Raw genomic sequence first — 14,811 nt, 5'->3', positions numbered from 1 at the left:
CAGGAATACTCTGCATGGGTTAAATGTTTTTTAATGCAGTTTTGAATAGTTATCTGTCACTCTTTGAAAATAAAGACTAAACTGTTCATTCTGTGTGGACTGAAATCATGCAAAACATCTTTTGCTAATAATTAATGTCACACCCCACTGGGACAAACACTATTTGCATGGCTTATAATAAAAACAATTCAAAAACACTAATGTGTTTCCCTGAACACTGAAAGCTTGTGATGCATTTTATGAAAACACCACTGGTGAGAACCCCAGCAGCATATAAAAGCTGTTATTGTATTGTACATTTATGGTACAGTTTATTTCCTCTTTGATTTATTTGACTCACCAATTACCAGTTGTTGTCACTCCTCTCATAGCAGGATATGGTGGGTTTCTAGCTCAGAGCAATCCTACAGTTTGGCAGCCACATTGTTTTCCATCTCCAAATCCAAAACATTTTCCCAAATAACTTTAGATAACTACTTTAGGTAACCAGAAAAAGCTTCCTGTCAGTGTAAAAGGATTTTAAAATATGATACTTGTGGATACTTGCAAACACAAAATTTGGTATAATCAGTATACATTCACAAAAAAATTCTGCAATGACCAGGAACTCATGTAAAATATCATGATCATGTGGCTAGGCCATTCTTCATACAGTTGATGCTTATACGTCTTTGTGAAGCTTTCACCCACTTAACAGACCACTCAACTCACTCTGAACACACTTGCAGTTGCCCCCATGCTCCTTTCACACCCGGCACTGCAACTCCTACACACAGCCCATGATACCATAGAATGGTGAGGGTTGGGAGGAATGTTAGAGATCACCTAGTTCCAACCCCCCTGCCATGGGCAGGGATATCACCCACTAGTTCAGGTAACCATCCCAATTCCATGTTCATTTATACAAAGGTGTGGCAGGTAGTTTCCCATCATCCTGAATACATGCAGGCAAGGCACACATACTCTCATCTATACTTTTTTCTTTTATGCCAGAGCCACCCATCAAAGGATGTAATAAGTTCTAGGTTTTCCTTATAGAATATGCATTTGCAGACTCTGCTTGGGATCTCTGGAGAACCCATCCCCCTTACTACCTGGTATTCTCCATCTCAATCTGCTTACTAGGGATCAAACAACCAACCAGAGGTGTGATACCACCTCACATAAAGTCACAGCTCTCAGCAGAGGAGGCAAGTTAATGATTCTGTTGTCTCTTCCAGGCTGTTGCCACAAAATAGAGGAGCAATTTCCCACTCTTTGAGTCAAGAGAGGGAGTGAATATATTGGTGCTTCAGTGAGAATTTTGAATAATCAGTAAGTTCCCACCATGTCTTCTCAGACCTCACCTTAAGGCTGGCTCCTCGTTGCCTTCACTTTCCTATTTACTGCTCCTCCATCTCCAGTGGAGGAGATTCCACTTGTGGATTTCAGTTTCAACCTCCTGGTGGTTTTTAAGATTTCAGTGTTCTGATTTAGGTCAAATGACACTGAAAGCCTATGCTAACAACAGGTATATTCAACTATTCAACTATTTTGTTTTTCCAGAATGATGCTGCTCAATTAGATTTTACCATAAGTATCCTTTCCATAAAAACTAAAGAATTTCGAAAAGCATGTTTAGGAGACCTACAAGAAGTTTCCTAAATAAAACAAGGGAATAAAATTTACATCAGCTTTAGTTTGAAGAGGAAAGTAAGTAGAAAGCAAAGTCTTGTCAAGCTTGCTTTATATATGATAGTGTTGTAGAACGTGCCTCATACCTATTTTTCGTTTGCAGACTAAATTGACTATACTTAATAACAAAGACTGGCTTTAGACTGGTAGTCTGAAAGTCGATATTTTTTAATATAACTATTTCAGGTGTGCAAAAGAGACTTATCCATGTCATTATTTGATTTTACATATGTGAGCATTTTCACTGGCATAAAAATGACAGAGACACATACAAAACTTATTACTGCTATTTGATATTTCTTAAAGGAAACAAGGCTCAGTTTTGCCAGCCTATTTTACTGCTCATTTAATTTAGTCTGAACAAGTGAGCCACCAGTACCTTTAAGCCTTTCTCTTTATCTCTTCACTTATGTGTCAGTGGAATAGATTTGCTATCAAGGTAGTGATTGTCAGCCAATATAATGTGAGAGATTTTGTATAAAAAAAGAGTAGCATGAATTATTTAATTTTTGAGAAATATAAGGATAAAATAGAGTTAACTGAGCCTTGGTTATCCACCCATGATTTTATGCCCTTAGTCAAGGCCTCTATGCAAAGATATATATTATATTATCCTTATCAGAATTTTTACTTTTCTCCTCTCATGAGGGTTTTATGAGCACACACTGCATTCTGGTTTTCTATTATTTCTCACTGAATTACAGTTGGTCACTGTTCTCCAAATCTATGTCCTTGCTTTTCATTCAGAATGTTATTACTGTGTAAGGGATGTCTTTTATTTAATTTGGTCATGATATTTTCATTTTATTTTATTTTCATAGTTTGCCCTTGACTTTGCAACATTTTCTTTACTCCCTTTGTTATACCTTAGTGACCTTAATACAATTGTTAAAGTTGAGATGCAACTTCTATTCTAAACTCACTTTCAGAAGCTTATAACTTTACTGAGATATTCTCTTTCAGGCTAAGTTTTTTTTATACTTTGTTAGAAGGGGATTTTTGTTTGATGCTTCATAAGAATCATCTACTTGTTTTGAGTTATCCAACTTGAAAAGACAGCAGTTTTGCAGCAATCAAGACAGTTTTCAGACACTTTTTTTTTTGACTCTGATAATTGAAAATCAGCTTTGTTTCAGCACTTCAAAATCAGCTTTGATTGCGGAATGGTGGCTTTGCTATCTCTTTGAAATGGTTTTGAAATAATAAAATTTTGCATGTGACATCATTATTAAATACCTTACTGAAATACTAGTGGTGAGGGAATTGATGTCAGAATAACTCTGTTCTACTTAATTTTATTTTAAAAAGCTATTAATTTTTTTTGTATGAGAAATACATTTAGCTATACTTTAAATATTTTTAATGCCAATTTCATCCCACTCTTCATGGAGCATAGCCCAAAGAGATCCATTTCAGTGTCCAGTCAATCCAGATTCTGTATAGTACAGAGAAGTGATGCAACATATGCAATGAAAAATAAACATTTCTCTTGTACTGGTGAAATGAAAAGGAGTAGCTTTGCTTCATTCCACAGACATACTATCGTAACTGTAACGTGTGTGAAAAAGCTTTTCCTTAAAGATCCAATGAGAAACTCTATATAACTGTAAACCCAAGAGGAGCACTGGGAAGCTTTACACAGCATCTTGTTTGTCAGCACAAAAGAAATATTCTTCAGGAAAAAGTCACTGAACACTACCACACTACTTGTACTCTGCATTTTGTGCCACTCCTTTTTTTATCACAAAGACTTTCATAGTCTTGGTAAGCTATCATTTTATGCCCTTCAGATGAAAAATGGTGTTGTAGTCTTGCAAAAATGAACCAAGAGTATGCCTGACCAACAGAGACTTTATGTATTTGTGGAGTCAAAGTAAAGTTGAGAAAGACACTCTTTGGGCATTTCTTTGATCAGCTAATAAAGAAATATAAAACTTGCAAACATTTTTAATTGGAGATACTCGTTTTAGATAAAAAAAGTGTCATTCTTTGTAAGTTCCAAACTGATACAAACTACTGTTTTTCGTGTTTGTACTTACAAAGAATGGACTTAAACCCCAAATCTCTACTAAATTTTTTTTACTCTGACATCCAACAACATGAAGACTACAAGTGCCACAAAAGCAGTAGAAAGAAATGGTTTTTCAGGATCTGTGTGAGCCGCTCACTTCATGAATCTTGTGATTTACTTCTGAGTTGGGCTACAAGCTAGAATTATTCCAGCCACATAATGAAGACAATTCTTCTTTAACATTCAGAACTTTGAATTTTTATCCTGGCTTAGCTAAAAATGCGAGTCAATAGATTCATTTTAATCTAAGGTCTTATTGTGCTGGTCCTAGCTCTTTACTCCATCATTGATTTTAATCCTGCTTTTTTACAATAATGTAATAATATAATCCAAAGTGCCTCAGGAGGCCTTCATATGAAACTTCATATGAAAGGCAATAAATAGGCTTATTTGATTCATATTTATTTTCCTTTTCATTTATAAGTGATTTCCTGCATTCAGCCCATGTTTCTCTTTCCTGTTCAAATACAGAAATTTTTTTAGAAGATTGCTCAAATAAGCCTCTTGCACAATTAGAATCCTCCCCTTGGCGGCTGCCATTCTCAAGCAGCACATCCTGTCCTGATTGCATTATTGTTCCCTCTCCAGTGACTCAGTGATAGATCTGTTTATTCACATCAAATCTTCCACTAACACCTATTTCTGATAATTTACAAATTAATTTGTATTTGTCTTACTGATTATGAAACTGCAGTCAGTAGATGAACTGTATAAGCAAAAAAGCTCAAGCTTTTTTTCCCTCTTGTGGTCTGGGACAGGCTGCTGCAACCAGGACTTTTTAATCTATTAGCAGAAGGAAGTACAGGTTGATTTAAAATGGCTACACTTTTCTATCATGTGCAAAGCGTTTCTTTCTATCAAGTAGGGGAGAATAATCTTATCCTGAATGTAAGTGAAATATGAAGCCAGAAAACAGAGTTCTGTTTTTCATACATGTAGAATTAATGGGCAATTCCTATAAACAGTTTATTTTTCCTTCTTTCTGGTTTTTGCACTCCATGTCTTTTCTGATGGGCCACATGATAATACATTGTCTCCTGACTGTCAGACATATTTCTAGGCACTTCGTTGAAGAGGAGATGAGTAGTAAGAAAAAAGTAGTTGCAAGTTCTCTCCAGTCATAAACTTCCATTATACTTAAGACTAGATAGAACTATGAGTTCATCTAACATAATCTCCTGAGCATCATAAGCCATTAAGTATCACCCAGATACTGCTACATGGAGCCCAGTTACTTTAATTAGACAAGAGCACTGCAGTTGTCAAGAGACTAAACTGTGCTGTGCCACAGACATAGTCCAAAATAGACAAAGATGTCATCAAACCCTGTGGCTCTTCAAATAACAAGGAATTTGTAGGTGAGAAATGCCCTCCCAGATTCCTGGAGATGGTATTTAGCTCATCCACCAACTCTTGCATAGAATATCAAGTCTCTGACAATAAGCCCTGAGAGAAAATTTTGTCTTTCCTTCAAATTCAGGGATCAATTTATCCTGACCTGAGCATCAGAGCATGATATACTCAGTGGGTACTTAAAACCAGGAATCTCTCCAGAGAAGGTACTTTTTTTTTCTGAGGTCTTTTTCCACATCTGTGTGCTAAAATCAGTTTAGGGTAAGCTGTGGATTATGCACGTTTTTGCATTGCATCTATTGTAAAATGTTGTTCTCTTTCCACAGATGAAGAAAATGGAAGCCCAGGCATCTTTGGCTCTGCAATCTAAGTACTAAACAAGCGACAAAGTCGAGTGTTTGGTATCTCTAATATGAAAACCCTTGTCAACCTTCCCGGGGATTGTTTGATCTAACAGTTTACAAGGACGAGTTAGCTGATAAATCCCAAAATCAACTACTGATGTGATTTTAAACCCACCTGCTATTATGTCAGCCCTCATTTTAAAATGGGTCTCAAATGCTTGCAACTTTAGCTCATTCCTATTTCAGACCAATTGGTTAAACCAGGACAATATATCTTCTGCAAGACAAATCCCAGTCTGAGCTGGTTTACACTCACAGACATCAGTTTCATTGTCTCTAATTCCTAGGTCTGTGTGTCCAGTTTTGACTAATCTTTACAAGGAAGAACTTGTTTTTATCCTAGTTTAATATAATTTCCCTGATGCAAATACAGTGTTATTCTTATATCTATGATATCTCTAGATTACAGAGATCATCCATCCTCTTATTGGGTAACTACCTCTTTTCTCTGCTTCCTTAATCCTGTCTTAGAACACATATGACAGATTTTAAATGGTTTTAAATTTTACTAGGTAGCCACAGAATAATAAGTCAAGCAAAAATAACTGAAGACACCGCACTTTCAATTTGCAATGTAAATGTACAAAGCCATTTTCCAGATGCCTGCATGAGGCAGAAGTGAGGTAAAAGCTATACCCTACATAAATCAAGGGATACAGAATTTTATCACATGATATGAGTCATCCCATAATATTCTGGAAATCTAGCAGACAAAACTAATGAAGTTTCAGTTTTAGCTCACATAGCATGGAAGAGACTCACATATTTTCTAACAATATTTTTCTAGGTAGTACTTCATGATTTGGGATGTAAAGGAAAAAGTGGTTATTCTTCTGCTATTAAACCAAGTCCAAGTAATTGATTTGTTTTCTGTATAAAAAGTATTTTTCTTTTGCTAGTCCTACGAACTATTGTGATCCGTATTATTAAAAATGGAAACATTCTCTAGATTGCTTTATCCATGCGCTGCTAACAGCTGACTTTCATATCAGTCACTAGATCAATGAATTGCCCTGCACTGCAAGATATGGGCAATGAAAATAATGCACCTTGGCAGCAATATATAGCTGGTTAACTGCACAGTGCAATTCTGGGGTAAACACTTTATTAAAACATTACCATTCTACTACATCTTAAAAAGCCCCATGCTTTTATAGTTAATTTTAACCCATGTAAAACAGTACCAGAAGAAAAGCCCACAAATCCAAAAGGAATTTTGGTCAGCCTGTCATATTTTAGCAATGAAACAACTTGCTCTGCCACTGAAGCATAATGTGTCAACAAGATGGAATTCCACTCTCTAAAGGCTAGAGTGCCCACTCAATAGAAGAAAGCAGTACATGATTACTGCTTAGAGCTTGTGGCACAGTGCTAGCAACTCAGCATTTAGCAATAATAGAAAATGTCTGTCTCATTTTCATTCCCCTTGAAAACACTCCCTATACAATATTATGAAACACTCCTGCTGTGAGTTGGTTTCTTAATCACAGCAATATCTTCAGCTATTACCTTTTCCATGGTCACACCTTTCTGGTGAATTCTCTTAAAAGCAAAAATTCAATGACATACGGAACAAGGACAGATACCTGAAATGTAATAACAAGGAATAACCCTTCAATTTTGCGACGGCTACTAGATAGCAGCAATCTTCTATTTCCATTTTAGTGTTTTGCAAATGACATAAAGGTCTCAAGGTGTTTTGTTTCCTGAATTATTCCTCTGTTTTTCAAACCTTGGAGCCTCTATTTTCTGCTTCTGCTTCAACTTCTATTCCCATCTTAAAACTGAGAGAAAAATTCAGATCATTGTACACGCAGCCCTTCTTCACCCATGACCTTTTATTCATCTGATTTTAAAATTGAAAAAAAAATTTTCAGTCAAGTACCTTCAAAGGTTGTCTTGAATTACCACTACTCATCTTGACTATCTTTATATCTCAAATTATTTTAAATGTTGCCTATCTTCTCTTTATGTACATTGAAGATTCTCCTGGTACTACTAACAAAGAAATAAAGTACATGTCCTGAACCACAAATTCATACCTACATCTTTGTTTGAAAATAAAGTCTTTGAGGTTAGTCAGACTTTCAAAAATTTTGATCAGGCAATGTAGATGGAATAACATGATAAAACCAGATTTGAAAGGGAGAGAAATTGCAGAAAGAAAGTACAAGTTGATCATGACAATGCATTGCATTAAAACCTAACTTCACAATAAAAGACTTATAACTTCCAGATGTGGAAACTGTTTTTCACTTCAAAAACTCTTGTGCACTTTCACATAAATGAAGCAGTATTTGCAAGCTGGTTCAGATTCCAGAGGAAGTATAGGTGCACATAGCACTTCAACCAATATATAAAAGCCTAAATTAAACAACCCAGCTCCAGAAGTTTAGAAGGACATATACAACTAACATTTGAATTATCAGAATTAAGTGGATAAGAATTGCTTGGAATTTTTATAGTTCAGATTTGTCTCCTCAAGACAAAAGATCTTCCCCAATAGTTTGGGGTTTGTCTACATGCGTATTATTGGGCTTAAAAAAGACATTACTGAAGATGAAACGCGTCTGCTAGGACGTGCATGAACACACGATGATGAATCATAAAAACCCCAACTTTGCAAATAACAGGAGTATGTAGTGCACTTCTCATGTAACTATTTTAGAGTGTCCTCTATTCTATTAAGCTTTCTGAAAAGGCAGACAATTATTAATCCTACAAATATGGTGCAATTGCTTTTGACATATGCTTCCTTAGCCATGGAAGAAGAATGCAAGAAGAAATCAATGAGAAAAAATTGCTGGGTAGAGTGAAATTGCCTTCGGGATTTTGTTTTATGTAATACAACAGCCTAGGAATTCTATTCATAAGGAAGACATGGTATTTATAGCTATTGATTTTTTTCAGGGACCTCTTGTAGTCTGCAGCCATAAAATTTCACCTGTCCTAGATGGGATCTTTTGATGTTCTTCAATGCACTTTGTTTATGGAACAGTACATACGGTGTAAAAGAGATGAAATACCCCCAAATTTTGTGTTCCCTTTGAAAGACTATAAAATTTACTTTATCATTGCACATTTAATACACTGCACTTGAGTACCCACTTGCAGATTGGAGTTTCACATTAGGGGATCTAAAAGAAGAACAACAAAAACATCAATGATGACAGCTTATTCCTAAAACCATTTAAATTGTCACCCAGACCTTAGTATAGTTTAGAGTGGTCTCAGGACCTCCATGGACCTTCAAGAGTCAGGTCTCCTAGAAAGGGATTATCAAAGAACAGACAATCTCTGGAAATACATTCTTCTTTGTGCTTACATATGCTATGCTAGGAATGAAGAAACTCAAGGGGAAAAGAACAGCAGAGGCTCTGTCTCCACTATCCTGTATCTCCCATCTCACCCCATTTCAAGGGATGGGTCAACTGATAATGCATGCTGCAAAACATTTACCATTGTTGCTGCACAACATACCATTGTGGAGCAAAATCTGGGATGCAGTTACACATCAGTCAGTTATCATCCCATTGATACTGAAAGATACTGACAAGGAACGTTTTGCAAGGCAACTGAGCTGTCTGTGCAAAAATCAAGGCACACTTCTTAACAAATAAATAGTATAGCCCCTTTTGAAGATCCATTCTAACCTGGTTTTAACTCCAAACTTCTTTAATGTATAGTAAATAATATGCCAGTATAATACAAAACAAGACAAAAATGTTTTATTCATAAAGCTTTTGTATGTCTTGTTTACCACAGCTTTTCCTGTACCTAGGCCAGCTGGTACAATATGTACTATCTACTGCGTTTTGTTGCTGTTTTCTAGTATTAAATATGTCAAGATTTTATAGCTGAGCAACAGAAGTTAATAACATAGGTCTGATGCATAGTAATGAAGGTAGAATACTGTATAATGGTAAATTTTTGTAAATCAATTAATAAGTTTATGGCTAATAATAATAATAAAAAGGAAGATTAGACTTCAGTGGAGTCAGTCAGTGGTTCCACAACATGGCTCTAGGTGAGGACCATCCATAATCATTAAAAGGATATCTGCATACTACTATTCAGTCAAGATAAACATTTCATCTCAGGTTTTTTTTTGCCTGAAAGCCTGAATAGACAGCAGTGCCTGACTACAGGGGTATATTTAGAGATGATTACATTTAAACGTCTTTCCTCATCTTTTTGGTACCGTTCTGTACAGGCATTTACCAAACTGTTTCTAGGCCCTACATGTTGCTGTTTCCAAATTTCCTGAGACAAAGCAAAATCCATCTTTTAACTTTCCCAAAGGCCCTTTTAGCAAATTATAAGCACTCTCCTGGAGATTCACATTTACCTTTGATACCAATGGCAGTTCCTCTGCAAAAAGAGATTACAGTTTCTCATTCCACATAACAGAGTAAGAAATTGAGGAAACCAAAATGTCTGCATCCCAGCCTGGCTTGATCACCTGTTAATTTTTCATTATTCCTTCAGTTTTGGTCATAGTCCTTACATATTTGGGACTGCCTCCCATACTTATCTCTCTGAATATTGGAATATTTATTTTGCCTCAGTCCTTGGTGGCCAGTTTATTCTATTTTTGGTTCCTTTAGCCTCTACTTTTCTAAAATGGTTGTTGAAACCCCTTCTCATTCACTGTCTCGACTTTCTCTTGACTGCCTGTCCTTCCTCTCTCCCCATGTCATCTCATCAGCTAATCAAAATCCTCAGCTACTTGAGGGTTGTTAGCTACCCTAACATGCCAATTCAGACCTGAGAAATCAATTCGTTCTGTTCAAAAGGCAACTATTTCTCTGCAAGGGTTTTTGTGTGAATAACAGACCACTGATGTTGGATGTAACTTCTGCTGTTACCAATATAAACTTTAAAGAACCAAAGACAGAGGTTCAAATATCCCAAAAGAGACTCTACATAACCAAAGTACAGCTTGAAGAATGACGCGGACATTCATAAAGAATCTCCAGATTCACACCACTTTCCTTATTTCTTTGCTTACCAGCTTCAGCAAGGAATGTATTTCTAATCTAAGCTGTACAGGTTAAGTACTGCAAAACATCTTTTCCAGCCTTTATTTGGATGGATGATAGGGACATTCTTCATCTCGGGCCTTTCTTTGAGCTTGTAAATCATGCATACACTCATGGGGGAATGCTGAGCTCTGAAATGGATCTTTCTGGATTCCATAAAAACTAGTGGAAGGCCTTCACACTACAAAAGGTGAGGTTTTGACTGGGAAAAACCACATCATAGCTTAAGAATAGAAAACACTGAAAATGACTACATAAATAGAGTAAAAATAAATAGCTTTTCTAACTGTCTTGCTGTCCTTGCAGGTGGATCTTTACCTTCAGCCAACTTTATCACCAGCATCTGATTTCAGTGCTAGGACCCTCAACACAGCAAGTCTGTGACAAATCTTCCCTGAGGTTATAATTTTTTAGGGTGCAAAGAAAGATTCAAAGGCATATATTTTCACTCTGTTCCCTTATAGATTCTGAGGAAGGGCCTTAATGTTGCCAAAATTTGGCTTACAGACCAGCCTCCTGCTTCTCATTTCAGCCTCGGTGAATTGTACCCTGTAAAGTTCAAGACACCACATAATTCAAAACAAAGGGTGAGCTTACACTCAAGGCTGCAGATCTGATCGCTACCAAGCACAGCTCGGAGTCCTTAGAAGGAAACAGAGCAGTTTGCTAAACTGGGCAATATATCAAGCCTTTATGCTATGTACACTTTATCTACAGGGCATTTTCAGATTTAGAATGATGATGAATGAAGCTGCAAAAATACAATATGATTTTCACCACGTCAAGGCAGAGAGCTGAATAAAAATTATTTGTGATTTTATCTTTTTTAACCAATGCCTAATAGTTAATCCAGAGGCATTCCTTTTTGTTTATGCAGTTGTGTTTCTTATTACTTTCCCAGATTCTGCTTTGTTTTGCAGCCCCATGTCTGCTCAGTGAATTTGGGTAGTACTCTATTTTACATGCACCACTGCATGGACATATAGGAAGTCTCACCAAGGTCGACAGATGCTAACCTACTCACAGAAGACGAGTTACTGCAACTTCCTAGTTCAGCAAACTATTATTCTTCCATGGTATCAGTTTGGGCAACATCAAAACTACAATAAAAAGTGCATTTTACACAAGAAAGACAGCAGAAAGAGCATCATAGTATTTTACAAATATAGATATTTTATCTTTCATAGTGTTCATGGAATTCCACCACAATTCTAACCATGGAAAGAGTCACATAGTGCAAACACCAGTTAGTCACTCTGACTGAACATTTAATAGGTTCTTTTATTTATAGATTTGTCTCTATGTATATCTATTTTCCCCAAAGCTTGATTCTTGTAAAGCACTTGCTTTTTCTACTGCCAAAACTGTCGATAGTCCATATGATCTGATCTCTTAGCAAAAACATTTTCAAGTTTCATCTGATTTTGATTTCCATAAATCCACCATTAATTGTTCATTCCCCTTCCTTAAAAGCAATTTTTATGAGTACACAAAACTATTTATATATTTCTTTTCATCATGTATTTTTACATGCACAAGCAATGTCATTACAGTGTCATGAACAGGCTATTCTATCTCTCCTTTTTCTGTAAAAAAAAATTTAATAAGTTAATGAATGGTTTGCTCAAGACCCTGTTCATTTTAGCTGAGTGCTAGGAGAAGAGCGAGCCCATTTGGACTTTCATTTGCACAGTTCAATTTCTTACTGTAACTGCTCAGCAACTTCTTAAACCAAATAGAGCACAGAATTATGGAATGGACACATTCTACATGATGAAGTCATCATTCCTAAGCCATTGTGCTATATTTAAATTGTTTATTGAGCTACATTATCCCACTCTGGTATGAAGGGCAATTCAGGGTCACTGATGGAAAAGGTAAAAAAGCCAACCACATTTTCCCCCTTTGTCTCAGCATTCGTTGTCCAATATCAGTTATTTCCCACACCACTAGAAGGAAAACATAGGTTCTTACCCCACAGCCTAGTCCATTGCCTGGTTCACACACGATTCTCCTCAGCCCTGGCTCAGGAAGCAAACCTGCTCCACAGCTGGGGGTTGGACACAGCACTCCTCCCATCTGCAGCACACATTCCTCGGCCCCATAGCGCTGGTAACGGTTGTACTACAACACAACAGACTGGTGTTAAACTCCTAGCAGCATGCAAAAACACCCCCCAAAACTTTGAGCTTGACTCTATCCCACATAATGCAGACAATTGTCCTAATGTCTCACATATTAAGTTTAGGTTATTTGTCAAAAGTCTAAAACTTTGCAGTACTAGTAAATGGGGTGTCACTCTGCTCCAACTCACATCATATGCATCATTTTCTGGCTCACAGCCATTTTCACCACCAGAAGATTGTGTGGGATATTAAAATCAAGAAAACAGCAGACTTCTTCTGTAAGTAACACCAAGTACACTTATATTACTATAAAAAATTATTGTAAATGTCATAAAAATAGTCCAACAGATAAATGATAAAAGTTGTATACAGATTGAAAAGAACACACAAAATTCCCCCTTCGGGGATCTATATCTAAAGTACAGTGTAATGTTTTGACCTTAAGGGCTGTAAAAATTTGCCTAGGCAACTTTATTTTAAAAGTAAGCCATCATTAAACTGATCAGCAGAATAATTCTCTTATATACATTCATTTCAATGCTAGGTATATTTTTTCCCTGGGTCTCCCACGAAATTTTCTTTAGTTTTTTCACTTTTCATTTAATTCCATCCTGATAGCCTAAAAGGTCATGGAAATGCCTTAATTTTAATGATGGAGACACTGACACACAGCATTAAGTAACATGCTCAGTGTATGCTCACTGACAGAAATGCCTGCTCTAAAATGACTGATGTCACTGCAATAACTTTCCCATGTCTAATTTACCCTGCTTTCAGCCAAAGATAAGCTGAGCTAGTACAAATCATGCTGTGTACATGTAAATCACATCCACTCTAGGGTTCTGTTTTGGTGCAGTTCCACACCAGTGGCTATATAACCGCTGTAAACCAGGCTTCAGATTCGCCTATAAATCTGGTCTATTGTGGAGGGAAATAAATGAAAGCATTTGGTCCTAACAGCCCCAAAGAAAACAGGCAAATCCAAAAGGCCAAAGAGGAAGGGAGTAGGTATGAATTTTCTCTGTGAGCAGACTTCATGGTGTGCTAAAGAAACAAAAGAAGAGCTTTATGTTACAGGACTCACAACAGTATTTAGTTCTTTGTAAGATTTTATCCCATAATGGCTCATGAAAATACTGTTCCCGTTTTTGGGAGGATAACAAAGAAAAAATTCTTTCTCAAATCCACACTCCCCTCCAAAGAAATCTTTTGAGGAAAATAGAATCTTTAGGACCAAGACCTCTTACATGTAGCATACCAAAAAAAAAAATTAAATTACAAAGAAGGCTCTACTACATATCTTCTGGGTACATTTCAGAAGATTCTTCTGCAAATGCTGTCACATGTCTTGTTAAACTGGCTTCTGAAAATAATAATAGAGCTCTTAAAAGACTTTAACATATAGACACAAAAGTTTGCATCACAGAAAAAAAAATCAACCCAAACTTAAAGTATCCACCTTTGTTAATTAACAAAAAATCCAAACAACCTCTCAAAAGAAAAACAAAATCTAAAAGGAGAAAAAGACTTCAAAATATCATTCAGTGTATGAATGTCAGCCATAAATTCTGACTTAAGAATCTTGTATTTGGAAAAATAGTATTTTGAGGAATGTGAAAGACATGTCTGCAAAGTCTCCTTGAATGCGGGGGCTCAAGAAGTCAACTGGTGTTTTCCTGCATTATTCTCATGCTCAAACCCAGAGTAATGGCATAAACGTTTAATGTTGGATGCTCTCAATTTTCAGCAAAGTTTGTGGTCCTTCCACTAAATACATGTTGAGTGCTCCATGTCCTTCTGCTGGCTTTTATAGAAATATAGGTAGCCATTGTTCCAAAACTCTCTAGTAGCCTAATTTTTCTTCAGGGCACAGACTGGACCTGAAGGTGAGGATGATAATTGTCTTACCCTGTTAAGAGGGAACTTTGTGCTGGATGTGGGATTGTTAATAGCTTCTGATTATGAAGGCAAACACCAGTGACACTGTACCTGAGATTCTGTCAGCATTTACATTAAAAATTCTCAGTAGAAAAAAAGGAATATACTTTCCAGCCATTGCCTTAGCCTGAAAGGGCATGGAGAGATTTCTCTCATTTCCTCTCCTTTATTTTTTTTTTTTTTAATTTGTCTTGTTAGGGAAA

The 14,811-nt window shown here is 36.4% G+C and overlaps 1 protein-coding gene across 1 annotated transcript in view; it reads right to left on the bottom strand.

Annotated features, from left to right (window-relative positions):
- The window catches only part of PARK2 (parkin RBR E3 ubiquitin protein ligase), a gene marked incomplete at its 5' end in the record, with an annotated part of 569,778 nt that overhangs the window by 102,519 nt on the left and 452,448 nt on the right, over positions 1-14,811 (bottom strand). The window contains one exon of the mRNA XM_017746201.1: positions 12,519-12,668. Within this exon, the coding sequence (XP_017601690.1) occupies positions 12,519-12,668 (150 nt within the window). The remainder of the gene's footprint in view (positions 1-12,518; positions 12,669-14,811) is intronic.

Source organism: Corvus brachyrhynchos, unplaced genomic scaffold (genome assembly GCF_000691975.1).
Source record: "Corvus brachyrhynchos isolate BGI_N302 unplaced genomic scaffold, ASM69197v1 scaffold70, whole genome shotgun sequence".
NCBI lineage: Eukaryota > Metazoa > Chordata > Aves > Passeriformes > Corvidae > Corvus > Corvus brachyrhynchos.
This window is presented reverse-complemented; position numbering and strand designations above follow the sequence as displayed.